We start from the raw sequence: 16,702 nt of genomic DNA, 5'->3' as shown, positions 1-16,702 counted from the left end.
GGCTCCGCAAACCTCAAGGTGCTCCACCCACTGGTTGTAGCTGTTGCCATGGCGCTGGCACCTCACGTCATCACCACTCGCTGATGCCTACATGGGCCTGGCAAAATTATAATGATTGGAAGCCTAGTGAGGGCAGTCATGTGACTGTCAGAGCGGCCATCCCACTGGCTGGGGCGGTATGGGGTTTTTCTGGGATTGGGGGAGAACTGGGCATTCTAGGTGGAAGCTGGAAGGCAACAGGCGTTCTGCTATGTATTCTCAGCTGATTTCCTGGGCGGTTGTATTTTCTCAGGTTGTATAATTTCCCCATTTTATTTCCTTTATCCTACTGATCATGTTTGTGTTTTGTTTTGGTTTTTTAAGTTCGTTCTTGTTAAAATAAATCCTGTTCTGTTTTGAGAGAGGCTGCCGGTCTCCTTCCTTGCCCCAATATTGCCTAACACTCCCCAATTAAAAATTGGTCCCCACAGCAGTGATCAACTGTGATAGACTTGGCTCTTCTAAGCAATGAGTGATCCAAGACAATTCTAAAGGACTCATGAAGGAAGGTGCTCTCTTCATCCAGAGTAAAGAGCTGTGGAATCTGAATGCATATTGAACCATGCTGTTTCTACTTTTTTTTTTTTTTGAGGTTTTCCCCTTTTGTTCTGATTCTTCTTTCACAATATGACTAATGCAGAAATGTGTTTAATGTGATTGTACATACATAACCTATATCGAATTGTTTTCTGTCTTGGGGAGAAGGGTGGGAGGGAGAAAAATTTGAAACTCAAATTCGTATGGAAACAAATGTTGAAAACAATCTTAAAAAAAAAAAGAACCTCTATCCTAAATAAAGAATGAAAAACGACAGGAAGATAAGGTCCTCCCTGACAAGACTGAGTACAAGGTCTTAAATTAATCTTTCACAATAAAGATACTTTGCAACTTCCTACCTAATGACAGAAAACCTAGATATTTGATACCTCTTCCCTAAATGAAAGGCAAATAAGATTGTAAAGGAAAATATGTGACTTTTTTCTATTAGGAAATTTCTGCCAGTCTAAGTATTCTTTTGGAATTTTTGCACAGATTTTTTTTTTCTTTAAGGTTTCCTCCTCTCTAATCCTCTCCCTTTTAATTGTGAAATTAAGAAGAAAAAGTGGCTTGGCACCCACTTTTCTCTCAAGCATATATGTGCTATAATGTAATTTAGTTTAATGCCATCAATCAACTATCATCTATCAACCAATCATGAGCTAAAGAAAACAGGAATCTTAAACTAGTAGTATTATTAATCATTGTTATTATTAATAGGAATCTCAAATCACAATTTAATTGTTGGTTTCTAAATGTTATTAGTTTGTCTAAATTATTGATCAGGATCATTTAGAGCCACCTGGAAAGAAACAAAGTCTCTCCTATATTAAAAATAAAGAAAGTGCAAAGTATGATAGTTACCCAAGAAAAAAATATATATGCAAAAAGTTGTAGTTTCTTTTTATGTATTTGATTCCATCATCTCCCCAGAAGAAAACTGTTAGGTCCTGGGCTAGTGATCTCAAGTCCCTTTTTCAGGTCTGAAAAATAAGTTTACGATTATACCTAAATTTCCATTCTGAAAGAAGTTTCTGGAAGAGTGCAAAAAAGAATGGGGCAGGAAGAGAAGAGAAAGAGGAAATCTCAGTGGTTTTGACTAGATAAATATCATCAACTCCTCAAGAGTCAGTATTGGCATAACAGTTTCCCAAGTGCTGCAATATGCGGATCTTCAGATCCTGATTGGGCAGATCTTATTTCCTGTGGTATTGGACAGTCTTTGGTTTCATTGCATAACTGAAGTTGATGACTTAGTGACTTCTTTGGGAGTCACCTCTTTGGGCCACTTCAGGTTAAGCCAGAAGACTTCAATTTAACAGTCCCTGACCAGTTTTCTCAGTAATTTTTTTCTTACAAAAAAACTTCATTCTGGCTTTAAAAGACATACAGATTGTCCATTCCCAGGCAGATTACCATAAACCAGTTACCATGATTGCTGAATAAAGTATAAGGATATGGATTTGAACATTTTTATGGGTACATTTATTCTCTGAAGATGTAAAACAAGCTGTGGTTACAATTTACTTATAGACCTTTTCTCTTGTTTTGGGGGGGTTTGGGGTTTTTTTTGGGGGGAGGGCAATGAGGGTTAAGTGACTTGCCCAGGGTCACACAGCTAGTAAGTGTTAAGTATCTGAGGCCGGATTTGAAATCAGGTCCTCCTGAATCCAGGGCCAGTGCTTTATCCACTGCTCCACCTAGCTACCTTTTCTCTTGATAATTATTTCTGGTTATGCCACTTGTTGAACTTTGAGCACAGCTAACACTTCATCCATTTTAAGTCACTAAAAGACTATCAAAAGTTAGTTTGAATCTATTCAATTTCCATAGTACCTTCAGGACACTTTCTCCAGTCTTTTCAGTAAGAGGCAAAGAAATCATAAACTAAAGGGAAAATTTTGCCTACAAAGAAAACATTTGATATGATTCTTTATAGGACAAGCAACACAATAACTAAACACCATTCAATTGAGTGAGCCAAGGCCTTAAATTATTGCCATAGGTAGGTCCCAGTTAAGGGGAATAATGAATCCTATGCAGTAATCACATGCTATTACCCTATGTTGCATAATTGTAACTTTGAGAAGTTCCAGTTCAAATTTGTATCCATGGGACATCACAGAATTCATTATTCCCCCAATTGGGAACTGGCTGTGTAACTAATGCAGAGTAAAAGAGGGGGCAATGTGACTTAGCAGAGGAATCTTGCTTGTTGGATAGAGAGCTGGCCTTGAAGTCAAGAAAAATTGGGTTCACTAACTGCCTGGAATATATATTAGCTATATAACCACAAGCAAGTCAATTAAGCTGTCAGGCAACCAAATCTTTCAAGTGATATACTTGGGATCTGCATTGGTAGGGGAAATTTTCAAACCAATGAAATTACATCTGCTCCTCACAAAAAAGGAAAAACTGAATAAAGACAGAATTGAAATGGACATTAAAAATTATCTAGTTGAATCCTCCTCTCATTCTACACATGAGTAAAATAGAGGCCATATAATTTGTTCAAGATCCAGGAGAGAATAATAGTTACAACCTTGACAGTTTTGCTACAAATAATTCCTTCATATGTTTAATTATAGGCAGTTAGGTGTTGCAATGGATAAAGCACACTGGAACTAAAGACAGAAAACACTAGGATCAAATCCAGCCTCAGATATTTACTAGCTGTGTGACTTTTGGGCAAGTCACTTACTCTGTCTGCCCTCAGATTCCCTCTGGAAAATGGCAGGGGAGGGGTAATAATAACATCCCTCCCAGGATTGTTGTGAGATTAAAATGAGACATTCGTAAAGTGTTCTACAAACCTTATAGTGTTATAACTATTTAATAATAATAAAAAACAGCTAGCATTTATAAAACACCAATGTGCCAGGCACTATGCTCAGTGCTTTAAAAATATTATTTCAATTGATCCTTATAACAAACCTGGAACATAAATACTTATCCCCATTTTACAGAGGAGGAAACTGAGGAAAACAGAGGTTAAGTGATTTGCTCAAGGTCACATGACTAGTAAGTGTCTGGGGTTAGATTTAAACTGGGGTCTTCCTGACTCCTAGGAGCCAGCTAGCTGCCTGGATTATTATTCTTGCAATGCAAATGGATTTTTGAAAACTAAAAATAGACATAAATCCTATTACAATAAAAGCATTGCCAAAAACAACAACACACACACATCACAAAACTGCATATGTTTCAACAGCCTAAAGAATCAGGCAGTGAGTTACATTTCTATTTAAATTAATTCTGTACAAAGACACACACCTGTTCTCTGACCACTGTTCATTTAATAGTTATTCTTTATAATTAAATAACTAATGTACAACTTGCATCTCGGAAACGAAAAAGGAAACTAAGCAATAGGTAAACTTTTAAGAATTGATTTGTCCTTCTATCAATAGGTATCCTTTATAGCCTTCCATATTTCCTCGCTTCAAACACCCTAAATAAATTTGAAGAGGCAGTATGGTATAGGAGAAAGTTCATTGGATTGGAAGAAAAATTGAATTGAGTCCCAGCTCTACCATTAACTAGCTGTACAACCTTAGGCACATCACAGCCTCTTTGGGCTTCATGTAAAAGAAATGGCAAACCACTCCAGTGTCTTTGCCAAGAGAACCCCAAATGGGGTCACAAAGAGTCAGACACTGAACAACAACAAGCTATGTAACAAAAACCCTCAAAAAATGAGGCAGATAACTCTCCAGGTAATTCTCCAATCTCCATCAACAATTCTACTGGGTTTCAACAAGCACCGGAAATTTTATCCCCTATCTGATTGACATTAAACACCTTGTCAACTGCTCAGATGGGAGGGCAAAAGCTCTTCCAAAATGCTTTCTTTATAGAGTACAAGATCTTTCCATTCTCCAAGAGTAGCTGGGCTTGGTTTTGACTCTGAGAACTTCAGCCCCTACTAACTACTAATAAATGTAGGAGAAGCTGTAGAAAAATTGGAACACTAATGCATTGTTGGTGGAGCTGTGAACTGATCTAACCATTCTGGAGAGCAATTTGGAACTATGCCCAAAGGGCTATAAAACTGTGCATACCTTTTGACTCAGCAAAATCACTAATGGTCTTTATCTCAAAAAGATCATAAAAAAGGGGAAAGGGCCTACATGTACAAAAATGTTATAGCTGTTCTTTTTGTGGTGGCAAAGAATTGGAAATTGAGGGGATGGCTAAACAAGTTGTGGTATATGAATGTAATGGAATAAATACTATTGTTCTATAAGAAACGATGAGCAGGCAGATCTCAGAAAAACCTGGAAAGACTTAAGTGGACTGATGCTGAGTGAAGTGAGCAGAACCAGGAGAACATTGAACATAGTAATAGCAACATTGTGTGATGACCAGCTGTGATAAACTTAACTCTTCTCAGCAATACAATGATCCAAAAAACAAAAAAAACCAATGATCCAAGATAATCCCAAAGGACTCATGATGAAAAATGCTCTCCACATCCAAAAAAATGAACTGTGGAATCTGGATGCAGATTGAACTATACCCTTTTTACTTTTTTTTTTGTTTTGGTTTTTTGAAGTTTTCTCCTTTTGTTCTGATTCTTCTTTCACAACGTGACTAATGCAGAAATATGTTTAATGTGATCATACATACATAACCTATATCAGATTGCTTGCTGTCTTGGGGAGGGGGAGGGAAGGAATGAAGGGAGAAAAATTTGGAACTAGAAATCTTATAAAAACAAATGTTGAAAACTATCTCTACATCTAACTAGAAAATAATAAAATACTTATAGGATAAAAAAATAGATAATAAGATTATAGGCTCCCAGAAGGCAGGTATTATCTTTTTCTTTTTAGGATCCCTAAAGCTTAGGACAGTGCCTGAGGGCACACAGTAGGTGCTTAATAAATGTTTACTGAATCGAATTGAATTGGGAAGTTAGTGGGGAACTAGCTCTAGTGGAGCAGCTAGGTGGGGTAATGGATTCAGGGCTGGACTTGAAGTCAAGAAGACAGGAGATACTTGCTAGCTGTGTGACCCTGAACAAGTAAGTCACTTCATTCACCCTGTGTGTCTCAGTTGCCTAACCTGTAAAACGAACTGGAGAAAGAAATGGCAAACCACTCCAGGATCTCTACCAAGAAAAACTGAGTAAGGAAGAGTCTGACTGAAAAGAATGAACAGAAACAAGCTTTGCAATCAGAAATTCTGGCCTCTGGGTGGTGGGAATTTCCTCACTGGGGGGGTGGGGGTGGGATGAAAGTCATTAAAAAGGTCCAGTCCACAAAAAAAAAAGAAAAGAAAAGAAAAGAAAAGAAAAAGGAAGAAAAAAAGAAAAAGTCAAGCATTCTCAAAGGATTCAGAGCTGGAAAGGGCTTTGGAAATCATTTAGTTCAACCCTTTCACTTTACAGAGGAAACTGAAGCCTAAAAGAGATGGTTACTTTCTCAAAGTCACAGGGGTAGCAGAGTCAAAATTCTCACCCAGGGTCTTTGATTCCAAATCCAGCCTTCTTTTTGCACTACCTCCTGGATTTCCTACTTTCTTCAAGTCTCAACTAAAATCTCACCTTTGCAAGTAAACTTTTCCTCTCTCCTTTAATGTTAGTGCCTTCCCTCTAAAATAATCTCCAATTTATCCTGTATCTAATTTACTCCTAAATAGTTGCTTGCATGTTGTCTCCCCCAATAGACTGTGAGCTGTTTTTGACTTACTATATATCTCAGAGCTTAGTAAAATGCCTGACATATAGTAAGAACTTAATACTTGACTAGACAGTGATGCCCCTTGAAATTAATCGATTTCTAGAGTCACTTCTAGCTCTAAAATCCAACAATTCTATGAAACCCCACCTAACCTAGACAAAAACTGGTGAAAAGTCCCATTCTCAATATATTCACTTAGAACAAGATTTTACCATAATAAAACAATATGGAACTCCTATGGCGCTTATTATAATGGAATTTTTACCCCTATGGAAAGATTAAGCATCCACAGTTTCTTCACAAATTTTGGAAGGTTACCACAAACACATATTAAGTTACAGCAATGAATTTCGTTGCAGGCTGCTTGCCAAGGACAGAGGTGTATGTTTACATTTTCTCCCATCAAACTGCAGAAGAAATGGATCAGGTTTCTTTTGGATCAGGTACCATGTGGATAAAAGAACATCATCCAATATGCTAACACTACATCTGATGAAGAACGTAATCAATGATTTATCACAGGGCCAAGAAGCATTATAAAGAGGACATAGCAAGCTGACTTCGGACCTGAGGATGACACTAAATACACAATGACTTCGCCCTCTCCCTACACTTCCTTCACTGAATCAAATACAGTGAAAGTATATCTGCCAAGGTTCATTAATGCTCATTAATAAAACCTGACTACATATTTTACAGTGAGTACATAGTATCCTAATATTTTAACTGTCCAGTAGTTTTATATTAGTCACTCAAATATCCATTGATATATCTGATCAGCTACTAAATTAAATTATGACCTTGTCACCCATATCCAAACAGCATTCTTCCAGAAATTAACCTAGCAGGTGTTTCTACTTATTTGATATTATATTGTCTGCGCACTGTCAACTCCACTTCTGCATATCAAACAGTATGCAATTAAAAGCAAATAAGCCAGCAAGGAACTCTAAAGCTATTTATGGGTTTTGGGTTTTGGTTTTTTGGTTCCTTGTGTGTTCTAGGCACTTCCCCCTTGAAAGCAAAAAGGGATAGGGTGGGAGAAGAGTGAAGAAACCACCACACTATAACGTAAAGTTAGTGGTTTGCAATTTGCAACATTTATTGAATACTGTAAAGTAAATGCAGTTTACTGAGCGCAGCTTCAAAATTTACTAAGAATGGTGGGCAGAAGGAAAGATTTGCCGTCTAAGATTCCAGCAGAAAACGCTGCAACTGCAATGTATCAAACACCTTCATTATCTCCAATGAGCAATTCAGCGCGTCTTTTGGGCACCTGCCTCGCTGTACCCAAAAGACAGCATCAGCAGCGCGTGCCAGCTCAGGTGCGGACACTCCCTAGAACAGGGCCGAGGCTGGACAGCAGCCCCGTCCCCAACCCGCTGTCAGCTGGGGGACTATCCCAGGGACACTGAGGGGCGGGGAGGCTGACATCCTGGGGGGAGTGCCCAGAGCTTGGGCTGCCGCTCGGGTCCGCACTTCCAAGAGACACGCAGCACAAGGAGGCGGCGCGCAGCGCTCGTTCGGCGGCGGCGAGCTGGGGCACTTGGAGATGCACGCTCCAGGGGAGGGACTAGGGAGACCCCCCCTCCCCCCCGAGAGTGAAGAAAGTAGATGCAAAGAAACAAAAGCGTCGGGAGTGGGGGTGTGGGGGGGAGGGTCGAGAGAAGAAAAAAAATCGCCCGCTCCCAGTGCCGCCCCGGGCATCCTCGCGGAGTCCCGTACCTGTCCTCCGAGACGCTGATGACTCCCTCCTCCTTCGGCACGATCACTGCCATGTTCACCAGGTCCTGGGACCCCTCCACCCGCTGCAGCAGGATCGGCTTGCGGGTCAGCGCCTTGGGCTGGATCTCCGCCGCCATGGGAGGAGGGGGCGGGCCGGGGGACACCGCAGACGCCGCCACGCAAGAGCGCACAGCCCCGCGGACGCGGGTTCGGGGTGGCAAAGGGGGCGCGGGCTGGTGGGACGGGAATAGCGGCAAGCACAGTTCATATCCCGGCTGCGCCTCCGGGATAACTCAGTGGCGCTCGCGGGCCCAACAGCGGCAGCGACAGCGACAGATCGGTCAGAGGCGCCACCACCGCCAAAGGGAGGGGAGGGGAGGGGAGGGGAGGGACAGTAGAGCAAGAGACGGGAGGGGGAGGGAAGGAGGAGGGGAAATGGACGGGGCCATCCTTCGGGGGCGGGGCCCACAGACCGAGGGGAGGGGTGTAGGCAGCCGGATTACGCGTATAACATCACTTCCGGGAAATGGGACGAGACCAGACCAGGCAAGGATCTGGAGTCTCGTGCGCAGGCGTCTTTTGTACGGCTTCCCTTCTTTTCAAGCATGGCAGCACCGACGCTTTCGCCTCTCTACTTTCCTTAGTACGCATGTGCTCTCCTTTCTCCTCCCATTTCGCCTCCCTTTCACTCTCTAGTTTCTAAGTGGAACCTCCAGGCCCCGCCCTCTTTATCCTCCAGTGGAATGAACACGCGTATTCCCGACTCCAGGCGAGAGTCGAGCTTGTCTGTGGCACCGCCCACTCCTGCCTTCCTACTATAGGGAGAACCCGAGAGGGGCGGAAGCAATCAGCACCCTGAGAAACTGGGACTAGCTAGACGCATTGCGCAGAAGAAGGCGCGAGCACGAGAGCATTCCTAGAGTGCTCGCGATCTCGGCGAGCCTGGACCGGCCGAGAAGGGGCGGTGCCGCATTGCATCTTGGGGTTTGTAGTTTCAGCAGTGTGAGGCGAAGTGCTCTCTTGCTGCTTGCTGCTGCACTGACAATCTCCGTGATTGGGAGTCTCCCGGGTCCTGGCTTCCTGGCGGAAAGGTCTCCGCGCAGACGCTGAGCTTGGAGGCCGACTGGGAAAAACAAAAAGAGACCCAGTTTACCTCCGGGGAACTGAGTGGGGAGGGGAGTGGAGATATTACCCCACGCAGGGTGGCGGTTCCCGAGTTCACCTCCGTACTTTAGTAGCGTAGTTTCAGCCCACCCAATTTGCATCACAGCCTCGTTCATCTTGCACTTTAAGAGCTGGGCTCTGGGCACTCATGCGCCTAATTAAATGATTAATTAGAACGCAAAGGAATGGAAAGTGCCGGTGGGGGGAGGGAGGTAAGGTAACAAGCCAGGGAGCGGAATAAACTACGGTGGTGGAATACGTTAAAATGAATGTTCGCCAACCATCTCTCTTGCAATTTTCCCAATCATGTCCTCGATTTATGCCCACATTTAATGGCATTTCGGCATTTGAATTTAGCCAGGGCACCTTGGTCTGAAAATGTTAGTGGTTGATATCTCTTAGTCTGTTCCTGACGACCTGGAGTAAGCCAGCCCGTGGTGCCCCGAGCCGGAGGTCCCCCGAAAGACCCAGTGGGCAGCAGAAGCAGCTGATATTTACATAGAGCTTTAAAAATAAAGAGCTTTGCTAATCCACTACTCCAACAAAAGAAATTTATTTTGTAAAGCGCCAGGTAAATGAGAGCCACTATCGTTCTTTTCTCTCTTTGACCCTTTTAAATAGATTGTACATATTTACCTGTCCCTCTGAAGCCTAGATGCAGGGAGAGAAGAGGAAAACTAGGAACTCCCTGCCTAGGGAGGCCATTATGTAAATGCAAGTATTCTCTGACTGCAGTTCTTGCTTAAGCGATTAATTAGAAAGCCAAAGAACGGAAGGTTCCGGAAAGGTTGCAGGGTGAAGACGAGTGAAGTTACAGATAAGGGGACTGAATAACTCAACTAGGTTTTGTTGAATGTTTAAAATGAATGAAGAGTGGCCACCATCCATCTCTCTTGAAATTTTCCCAATCACGTCTTCAGTTTGTTCCCCTCAGATATTGCTTCCCTGGGGTATGCTATTAGAGAAGTTCAGTGGCGAATTCCCTTGTTCAGTGTTCATCCTTGCTTTTTATTACAATTTTAACACTATCTACAATAATGGAAAGAGAGGTGTGCTAAAAGTTGTAAGTCACCCCTGATTGCTTGGAATTGTTGAATTGGGCCATCTAACCAATGGTTTAGATGATAATTAGGTTCCCAGGCAAGCCTGTAAAAGACTATTTAACCTGTAATGTATTTGAAGTACATTTCAGTGATGTCTAACAACTAGCCCTCCTTTCCATTACCATTAGTGACACCTGAATTTGGGCCCTCGTTATATGTTGCTGTCTTCCTATGTCTAGAGTTAAAATCCCCTTACCTAAGCTCTCTGCCACTTTTAGATCATTTTACCCCTTGAAGATTAATCTTTTTTTATTTTTTAGTGAGGAAATTGGGGTTAAGTGACTTGCCCAGGGTCACACAGCTAGTAAGTGTTAAGTGTCTGAGGCCGGATTTGAACCCAGGTACTCCTGACTCCAGGGCTGGTGCTCTATCCACTGCGCCACCTAGCTGCCCCGAAGATTAATCTTAATGTATATATAGCATGTCATTAACCTGATCAAAAAAGTGGTACCATGTAGACTGGGCCTAGAAGAAGTGAGAAGGGAAGGGACAGTGCCACATCTCTTCTACTTATACCAACTTAGTTTTATAACAGTTTTCCAAAGAACTAGCCCCTTCCTGGGTTTCTTTCACTTCCTCCTTTTCTTTAAGGCTTGGGGAAAAGAGAGAAGAGAATTGGCTGGGTGATGTCCCCACCCCCTCCCCTCCCTTCCCTCTGGACCATTTAATAACACATTCAGAAATTTTACTTAGGTGAAAAGACATAAGGGAGTACTCGACAAGGTAAAAAGGGTATCACTTTCCTAAATTGTAAAGGTTCTTGTAATTTGATTACAGGAACTAAGCCTTCCTCTTTTTTAGTTCCCTCTTCCCTCCTGCCAAGTTTAGGCCTTAGTTACTCCCAGCTTCATCAGGGCTGTTTTGAGAGGATACGTATTCAATGTAAAGTCTGAACTTCCAACCCACAATACAGTAAAAATACAATAAACATGTATTGAGTACCTATTATGTGCCAGGCCCCATGCTAAGTGTTAGAGATACAAATAAGAAAAAGAAAGATAGTCCCTGCCTACAGATACATAGACACACCTGTAGTCTTTACCCTTAAGTTTACAATTTAATGGCCGAAGACTGCCATACAAAAAGGAAGCTGAAAGCCATCCCTTTGCATAAAGTGTCTACCCTGGGAGCATGACAGTGGTCAAGTCAAAACCAAGCAGTCAACAGGTGGGAAATGAAGGACTGGCTGGGCTTCTGGGCCCTCTTTAAAGATAAGGGATAGCAAAGACATCTTACTAGACATTAGTATCTTACTAGGGCAGCTAGGTGGCAAAATGGATGAGTGCTGGGCCTGGAGTCAGGAAGACTCATCTTCCTGGATTCAAATCTAGCCTCAGATGCTTCCTAGCTGTGTGACCCTGGGCAAGTCACTTAACCCTGTTTGCCTCAGTTCCTCATCTGTCACATGAGCTGGAGAAGGAAATATCAAACCACTCTAGTATCTCTGGCAAGAAAACCCCAGAGGGGATCATGCAGAATTGGACATGACTGAAATGACTAAACAAAACAACAAGAATCTTATCAGAAGTACCAGACACCAAATAACAAAAATACAAAGAAAGGGAAAATAAGAGAAACAAAATGGTATAAGAGAAAGAGCTCAGACCCTGGAAGCAGAAGACCTGCATCCAAACCCAGCCTCTGACAAAATTTCTGTGTAATATGACCCTGGGCAAGTTCACTTAACTTCTCCAGACCTCAGTGTTCTCAACTGTAAAATGAGAAGACTTAAATCCGGCCTCAGACACTTGACCACTTACTAGCTGTGTGACCCTCGGCAAGTCACTTAACCCCAATCACCCAGCAAAAAAAAAAAAAAAAAAAAAAGAGAAGGTTGAATCAGATGACTCTTTGGTTCCCTTCTGTCTTTAAATCCGTGAACCTGTGATTTTTCTGGACTTATCCACAAAGGAGTACAAATCTCCCACACCTCCAGGGAAGTTCAATCTAATTTCCCCTTCAATCTCTGCCCCATAATGGCATAATGGCATTGTCACTTCACAACTCATATAATTGAATGAGATCTGGTTAACTGGAAAGCTCCTTGAGGGAGAGTTGATGGGTTTTTTTTTCTTTTTCTTTTCATTTTCTTTGTATTCCTAGCACATTGTACCTGGCACAAGGTTAGCATGTAGTAAATGCTTGGTGACTGACCCCGACTGACTGCCGATATCTATCTTATGGTCATTCTTGGAAGCCTCTTGGTTCAGAATGGAAGTTCCCTGTATTAAGCATCTTAGTCCTAATGGCCGATAAGTTCGAGGACACCATGCCCTACCTGTCTTCTTTTTCTACCTCAACCACAGTTTTATATCAGGCTTCTCCTATCTATGACCCTGCCCCCTGCCCCCAAGTTTACGTTCCTCCCCTGGGCTCTTGAAATCCCATTTTTCTCATTTCTGTTTCCCACGTTGGCTCTCCTTGCTTATATGCTACAGTTCTCTCCTGTCCTCTCCATACAGCCACCATATCCATTTCCTCTTCTGAGTTGATGCCTCCTAATGCAATTAAGTCCAGCATAAGCCCCTTCAGGAGAGCTTTTCCCATGTCCCATGGGTTTTTCAAAAAAATAGTCATTCTCCTGCCTTTGACTGCAGATAGATGAAGCTGCCCTGGATAGTGTCCAAGAGTAGCACAGGTGATCTCCAACCATGTTACCATTGATATTGATTCTTTTTTTTTTTTTTTTGCGGGGGGGGGGGCATGGGGGTTAAGTGACTTGCCCAGGGTCACACAGCTAGTAAGTGTCAAGTGTCTGAGGCCGAATTTGAACTCAGGTACTCCTGAATCCAGGGCCGGTGCTTTATCCACTGCGCCACCTAGCTGCCCAAAGTCTTTTGTTTTTGTGTTATTGTTGTTGTTGCAGGGCAATGAGGATTAAGTGACTTGCCCAGGGTCACACAGCTAGTTAAGTGTCAAGCGTCTGAGGTCAAATTTGAACTCAGGTCCTTCTGAATCCAGGGCTGGTGCTCTATCCACTGTGCAACCTAGCTACCCCAATATTGATTCATTTTAAATTTCCTTGCCATGAATTTGGCTGTCCAAGATACTCTCAATCAGACAATTGGGAGTCTAGGGTCTAAGCAAACACTTTACCCCCATAGTACTTAGCCCCAATCTGCACTTTCCATGGGATTTGCCCAGACTGCTAGTCTAAAGTCCTTCATACCCACCCTTTTGATTCCTACCAAGGAAGACACTCCCCTATCTGGACCCAAAGCTCCCTATTCTGTGCTTGGATTCTTCTCTCAACCTAATCTGGATATCTCTATTGCTGTTCCCCTGGTTTAGAAACTCTTCTTTTGTCCCATTTTCTCCCTCCAGGGTAGGTGAAGATCAGTGGAGGCAATGTTTTTCACCAACTAGGAGGGATTGGATGCTAGAATCATAGAGGAAAGTGACCATTCTTGTCTTAGAATTAGTGATAGAGAAGAGACCTAGGCATTCACTACATTTCAGAGAATTGGAAGAACTGGTAGATACAATTGTACTATTCTCAGTGACCTTTGAAAGGTAGTGGAGAGTAGGATAAATTCATTGGTACAGGAGTGAAGCAAATGTGCTGGTTTTCAAACAAGAGAAAATGACGAAACCTAAAAACGATAGGACAGTGAGCTTGGGATTCTAGGGAACATTTTAGAATGTATTATTAAAGGAATATTTTGTTAACATCTAGAAATGGAAGTGTTGATCTCAAAGAACCAGCATAACTTCGTTAAGAACAGGTCATTGGGGCAGCTAGATGGTGCAGTGGATAGAGCACCGGCCCTGGAGTCAGGAGTACCTGAGTTCAAATCCGGCCTCAGACACTTAACACTTACTAGCTGTGTGACCCTGGACAAGTCACTTAACCCCAATTGCCCCGAAAAAAAAAAAAAAAGAACAGGTCATGTCTGAATGACCTCATTTCCTTTTTTGACAGAATTAGGAGACGAAGAGATCAGGACTAGAAATAGAGTTTACCTAGATTTTAATGATGCATTTGACAAAGCCTCTCATGTTATTCCTGTGGACAAGATGGAACGATACGGGCTAGGTCAGTGGTTCTCAAACTTTTTGGTCTCAAGATATTTTATTGTCTCAAAAACTATTGAGAACTCCCCCAAAAAGCTTTTGTTTATGTAGGCTATATCTAATATTTTAATATGCTTAAATAGGATATTTTAATATATAATGTCAATATCATTCTAATATTTGTTTTTGTTGTTGTTCAGTTGTTTACTCATGCCCAACTCTTCATGACCCCATGGACCATACTACCCATGGGATTTTCATGGCAAAGATCCTGGAGTGGTTTGCCATTGCCTTCTCCAGTGAATTTTTATTTAATATTTTATTTTAATTTAATATTTACCGTATTTGAAATTTAAATTTCTTAGTATTATCATGAAAGTAGTTTTCACCTCAAGGACCACTAAGATGTTCATTTTTTTTTCTTTTGGTGGGGCAATGAGGGTTAAGTGACTTGCCCAGGGTCACACAGCTAGTAAGTGTCAAGTGTCTGAGACTAGATTTGAACTCAGGTCCTCCTGAATCCAGGGCCAGTGCTTTATCCACTGTACCACCTAGCTGCCCTGACCTCAAGGACTCCTGAAAGAGTCTCATGGTCTCAGAACCATACTTTGAAAACTGTTGGACTACCTATTATGAAGTAGGTTAGGAAGTAGTTAGCACTTTTATTAATGTTCCCAGTAAAAGCCTAGATGGTATGATTAGCAAATGACAAAAATTTAGGAGAGATAGCTAACACGTAGCAAATCTGGGATCTAAAAAGATCTTGATGTGACACAGCAGTGGGCCAAATCTAATATGATCATATGTAATAGACAGTAATGTAAATTGTAACACATTTTTTAAAAAATCAGCTTTATAAGTACAAAATAAGGAAGTCAAAATGAGACAGCAGTTCATGTGAAAAACATCTAGAAGTCTGGGGCCTGCAAGTTTAATAAAAGACACCAATCAGAGCACATCTGGAGTACTGTGTACCTTGATAAGTTGGAAATGGTCCAGGTAAGGCTACCAGAACCATAAAGAGCTTCACTTTCATTCATATGAGAATCTAGAACTAGAGATTTTTAGCCAGGAGAAGACAAATCTTAGGGGGAGATATAATGGTTGTTTTCAAGTATTTGGAAGGGCTGCCAATCGCTGGGGAAAGGGGAGGACACTTTCTCTGCTTGTCCCTGGAAGATAACTAAGAGGAAGAGACAAAAGTGGCAAAGAGGAAGGCTTAGGCTTGAGGAAAGGAAAAACTTCCTAAGAATTAGAATGATCAAAAAAATAGTAAGTAAAAAAAAAAATAGTAAGTGTTGCCTCATAAAGCAGTGCATTTCCCCAGATGAGAGTTATTCAAGTAAATAATAACAATAATACAATTTGCAATTTACATATACTAACTCATTTGATTCTCATAATAGCCCTAGGAGGTCTTATTATCCTCATCTTACAGATGAGGAAACTGAGGCACAGAAAAGTTGTGTTTTGCCCAGGATCACACAGCTAGTAAGTGTATGAGGCAGGATTCAAACTCAGGTCTTCCTGTCTCCAAGTCCAAGCCTCTATCCACTATTCCACCTATATGCCTATCAAAAGATTGGGTGAATTTTTATCACACATATTTTTTGAGAATTTTTGCTGAATGCTTTAGCTGAAGCAAATTCACTGAGCTATTCCAGCTCTTATTGGTGAAATCTCTTTATGAGTTTATGTTTGTCATCCTAGTCCAATTCCAAGATTGACCTCCTAAATAAATTGGCCTAGTAGATAGAGCCCTGGGCTAGAAATCAGGAAGACTCCTCTTCATGAGTTCAAATCTGGCCTCAGACACTTGCTAGTTGTATGACCCTGGGCAAGTCACTTAACCTAATTTGCCTCAGTTTCATCATTGGTAAACTGACCTGGAGAAGGAAATGGCAAATCACCCATCATCTTTGCCAAGAAGATCCCCAAATGGGGTCAAGAAGAGTTGGACATGACTGGGAAAGAAAATGGCTGAACAAGTAATGAGAGCTAGAATTTACAGAGTGAGGGGCAGCTAGGTGGTGTAGTGGATAGAGCACTGGCCCTGGATTCAGGAGTACCTGAGTTCAAATCCAGCCTCAGACACTTACTAGCTGTGTGACCCTAGGCAAGTCACTTAACCCAATTGCCTCACCAAAAAAAAAAAAAATTAAATTAGAATTTATAGAGTACTTCAAAGTTTGCAAAGTGATTTATATATGTTAACTCATTTGATCTCCACAACTACCCTGGGAGGTAGATACTATTATTATCCTCATGTTACAGATGAGGAAACGGAGGCATGCAGAGGTTAAGTGGTTTGCCCAAGGTAGAAACAAAACCAGTTAAGTGTCTGAAGCAGGATCTGAAGTCAGGTCTTCCTGACTCCAAGTTCTGTGCAACCTGTTTGCTGATGAAACCTCTTCTTTATGAACTTGGGCCACTCCT

The 16,702-nt window shown here is 41.8% G+C and overlaps 1 protein-coding gene across 3 annotated transcripts in view; it reads right to left on the bottom strand.

The window, feature by feature from the left end:
• The window catches only part of WDFY2 (WD repeat and FYVE domain containing 2), a 164,578-nt gene extending 156,244 nt beyond the window's left edge, over window positions 1-8,334 (bottom strand). For 2 of the 3 annotated variants that reach the window (XR_006355610.1, XM_043993597.1), the window contains exon 1: window positions 7,986-8,334. Coding sequence is in view for 1 of the 3 variants with exons in the window: in XM_043993597.1 (XP_043849532.1) it covers window positions 7,986-8,122 (137 nt within the window). In the remaining 2 variants the exon portion in view is untranslated. The remainder of the gene's footprint in view (window positions 1-7,985) is intronic. The other variant, XM_043993598.1, reaches the window with a different exon arrangement.
• Window positions 8,335-16,702: the final 8,368 nt, after the last annotated feature.

This window comes from Dromiciops gliroides, chromosome 3 (genome assembly GCF_019393635.1).
Source record: "Dromiciops gliroides isolate mDroGli1 chromosome 3, mDroGli1.pri, whole genome shotgun sequence".
In the NCBI taxonomy this organism is placed as follows: Eukaryota; Metazoa; Chordata; class Mammalia; order Microbiotheria; family Microbiotheriidae; genus Dromiciops; species Dromiciops gliroides.
Note: the sequence above shows the minus strand (reverse complement) of the source record. Positions and strands in the feature narration are given on the sequence as shown.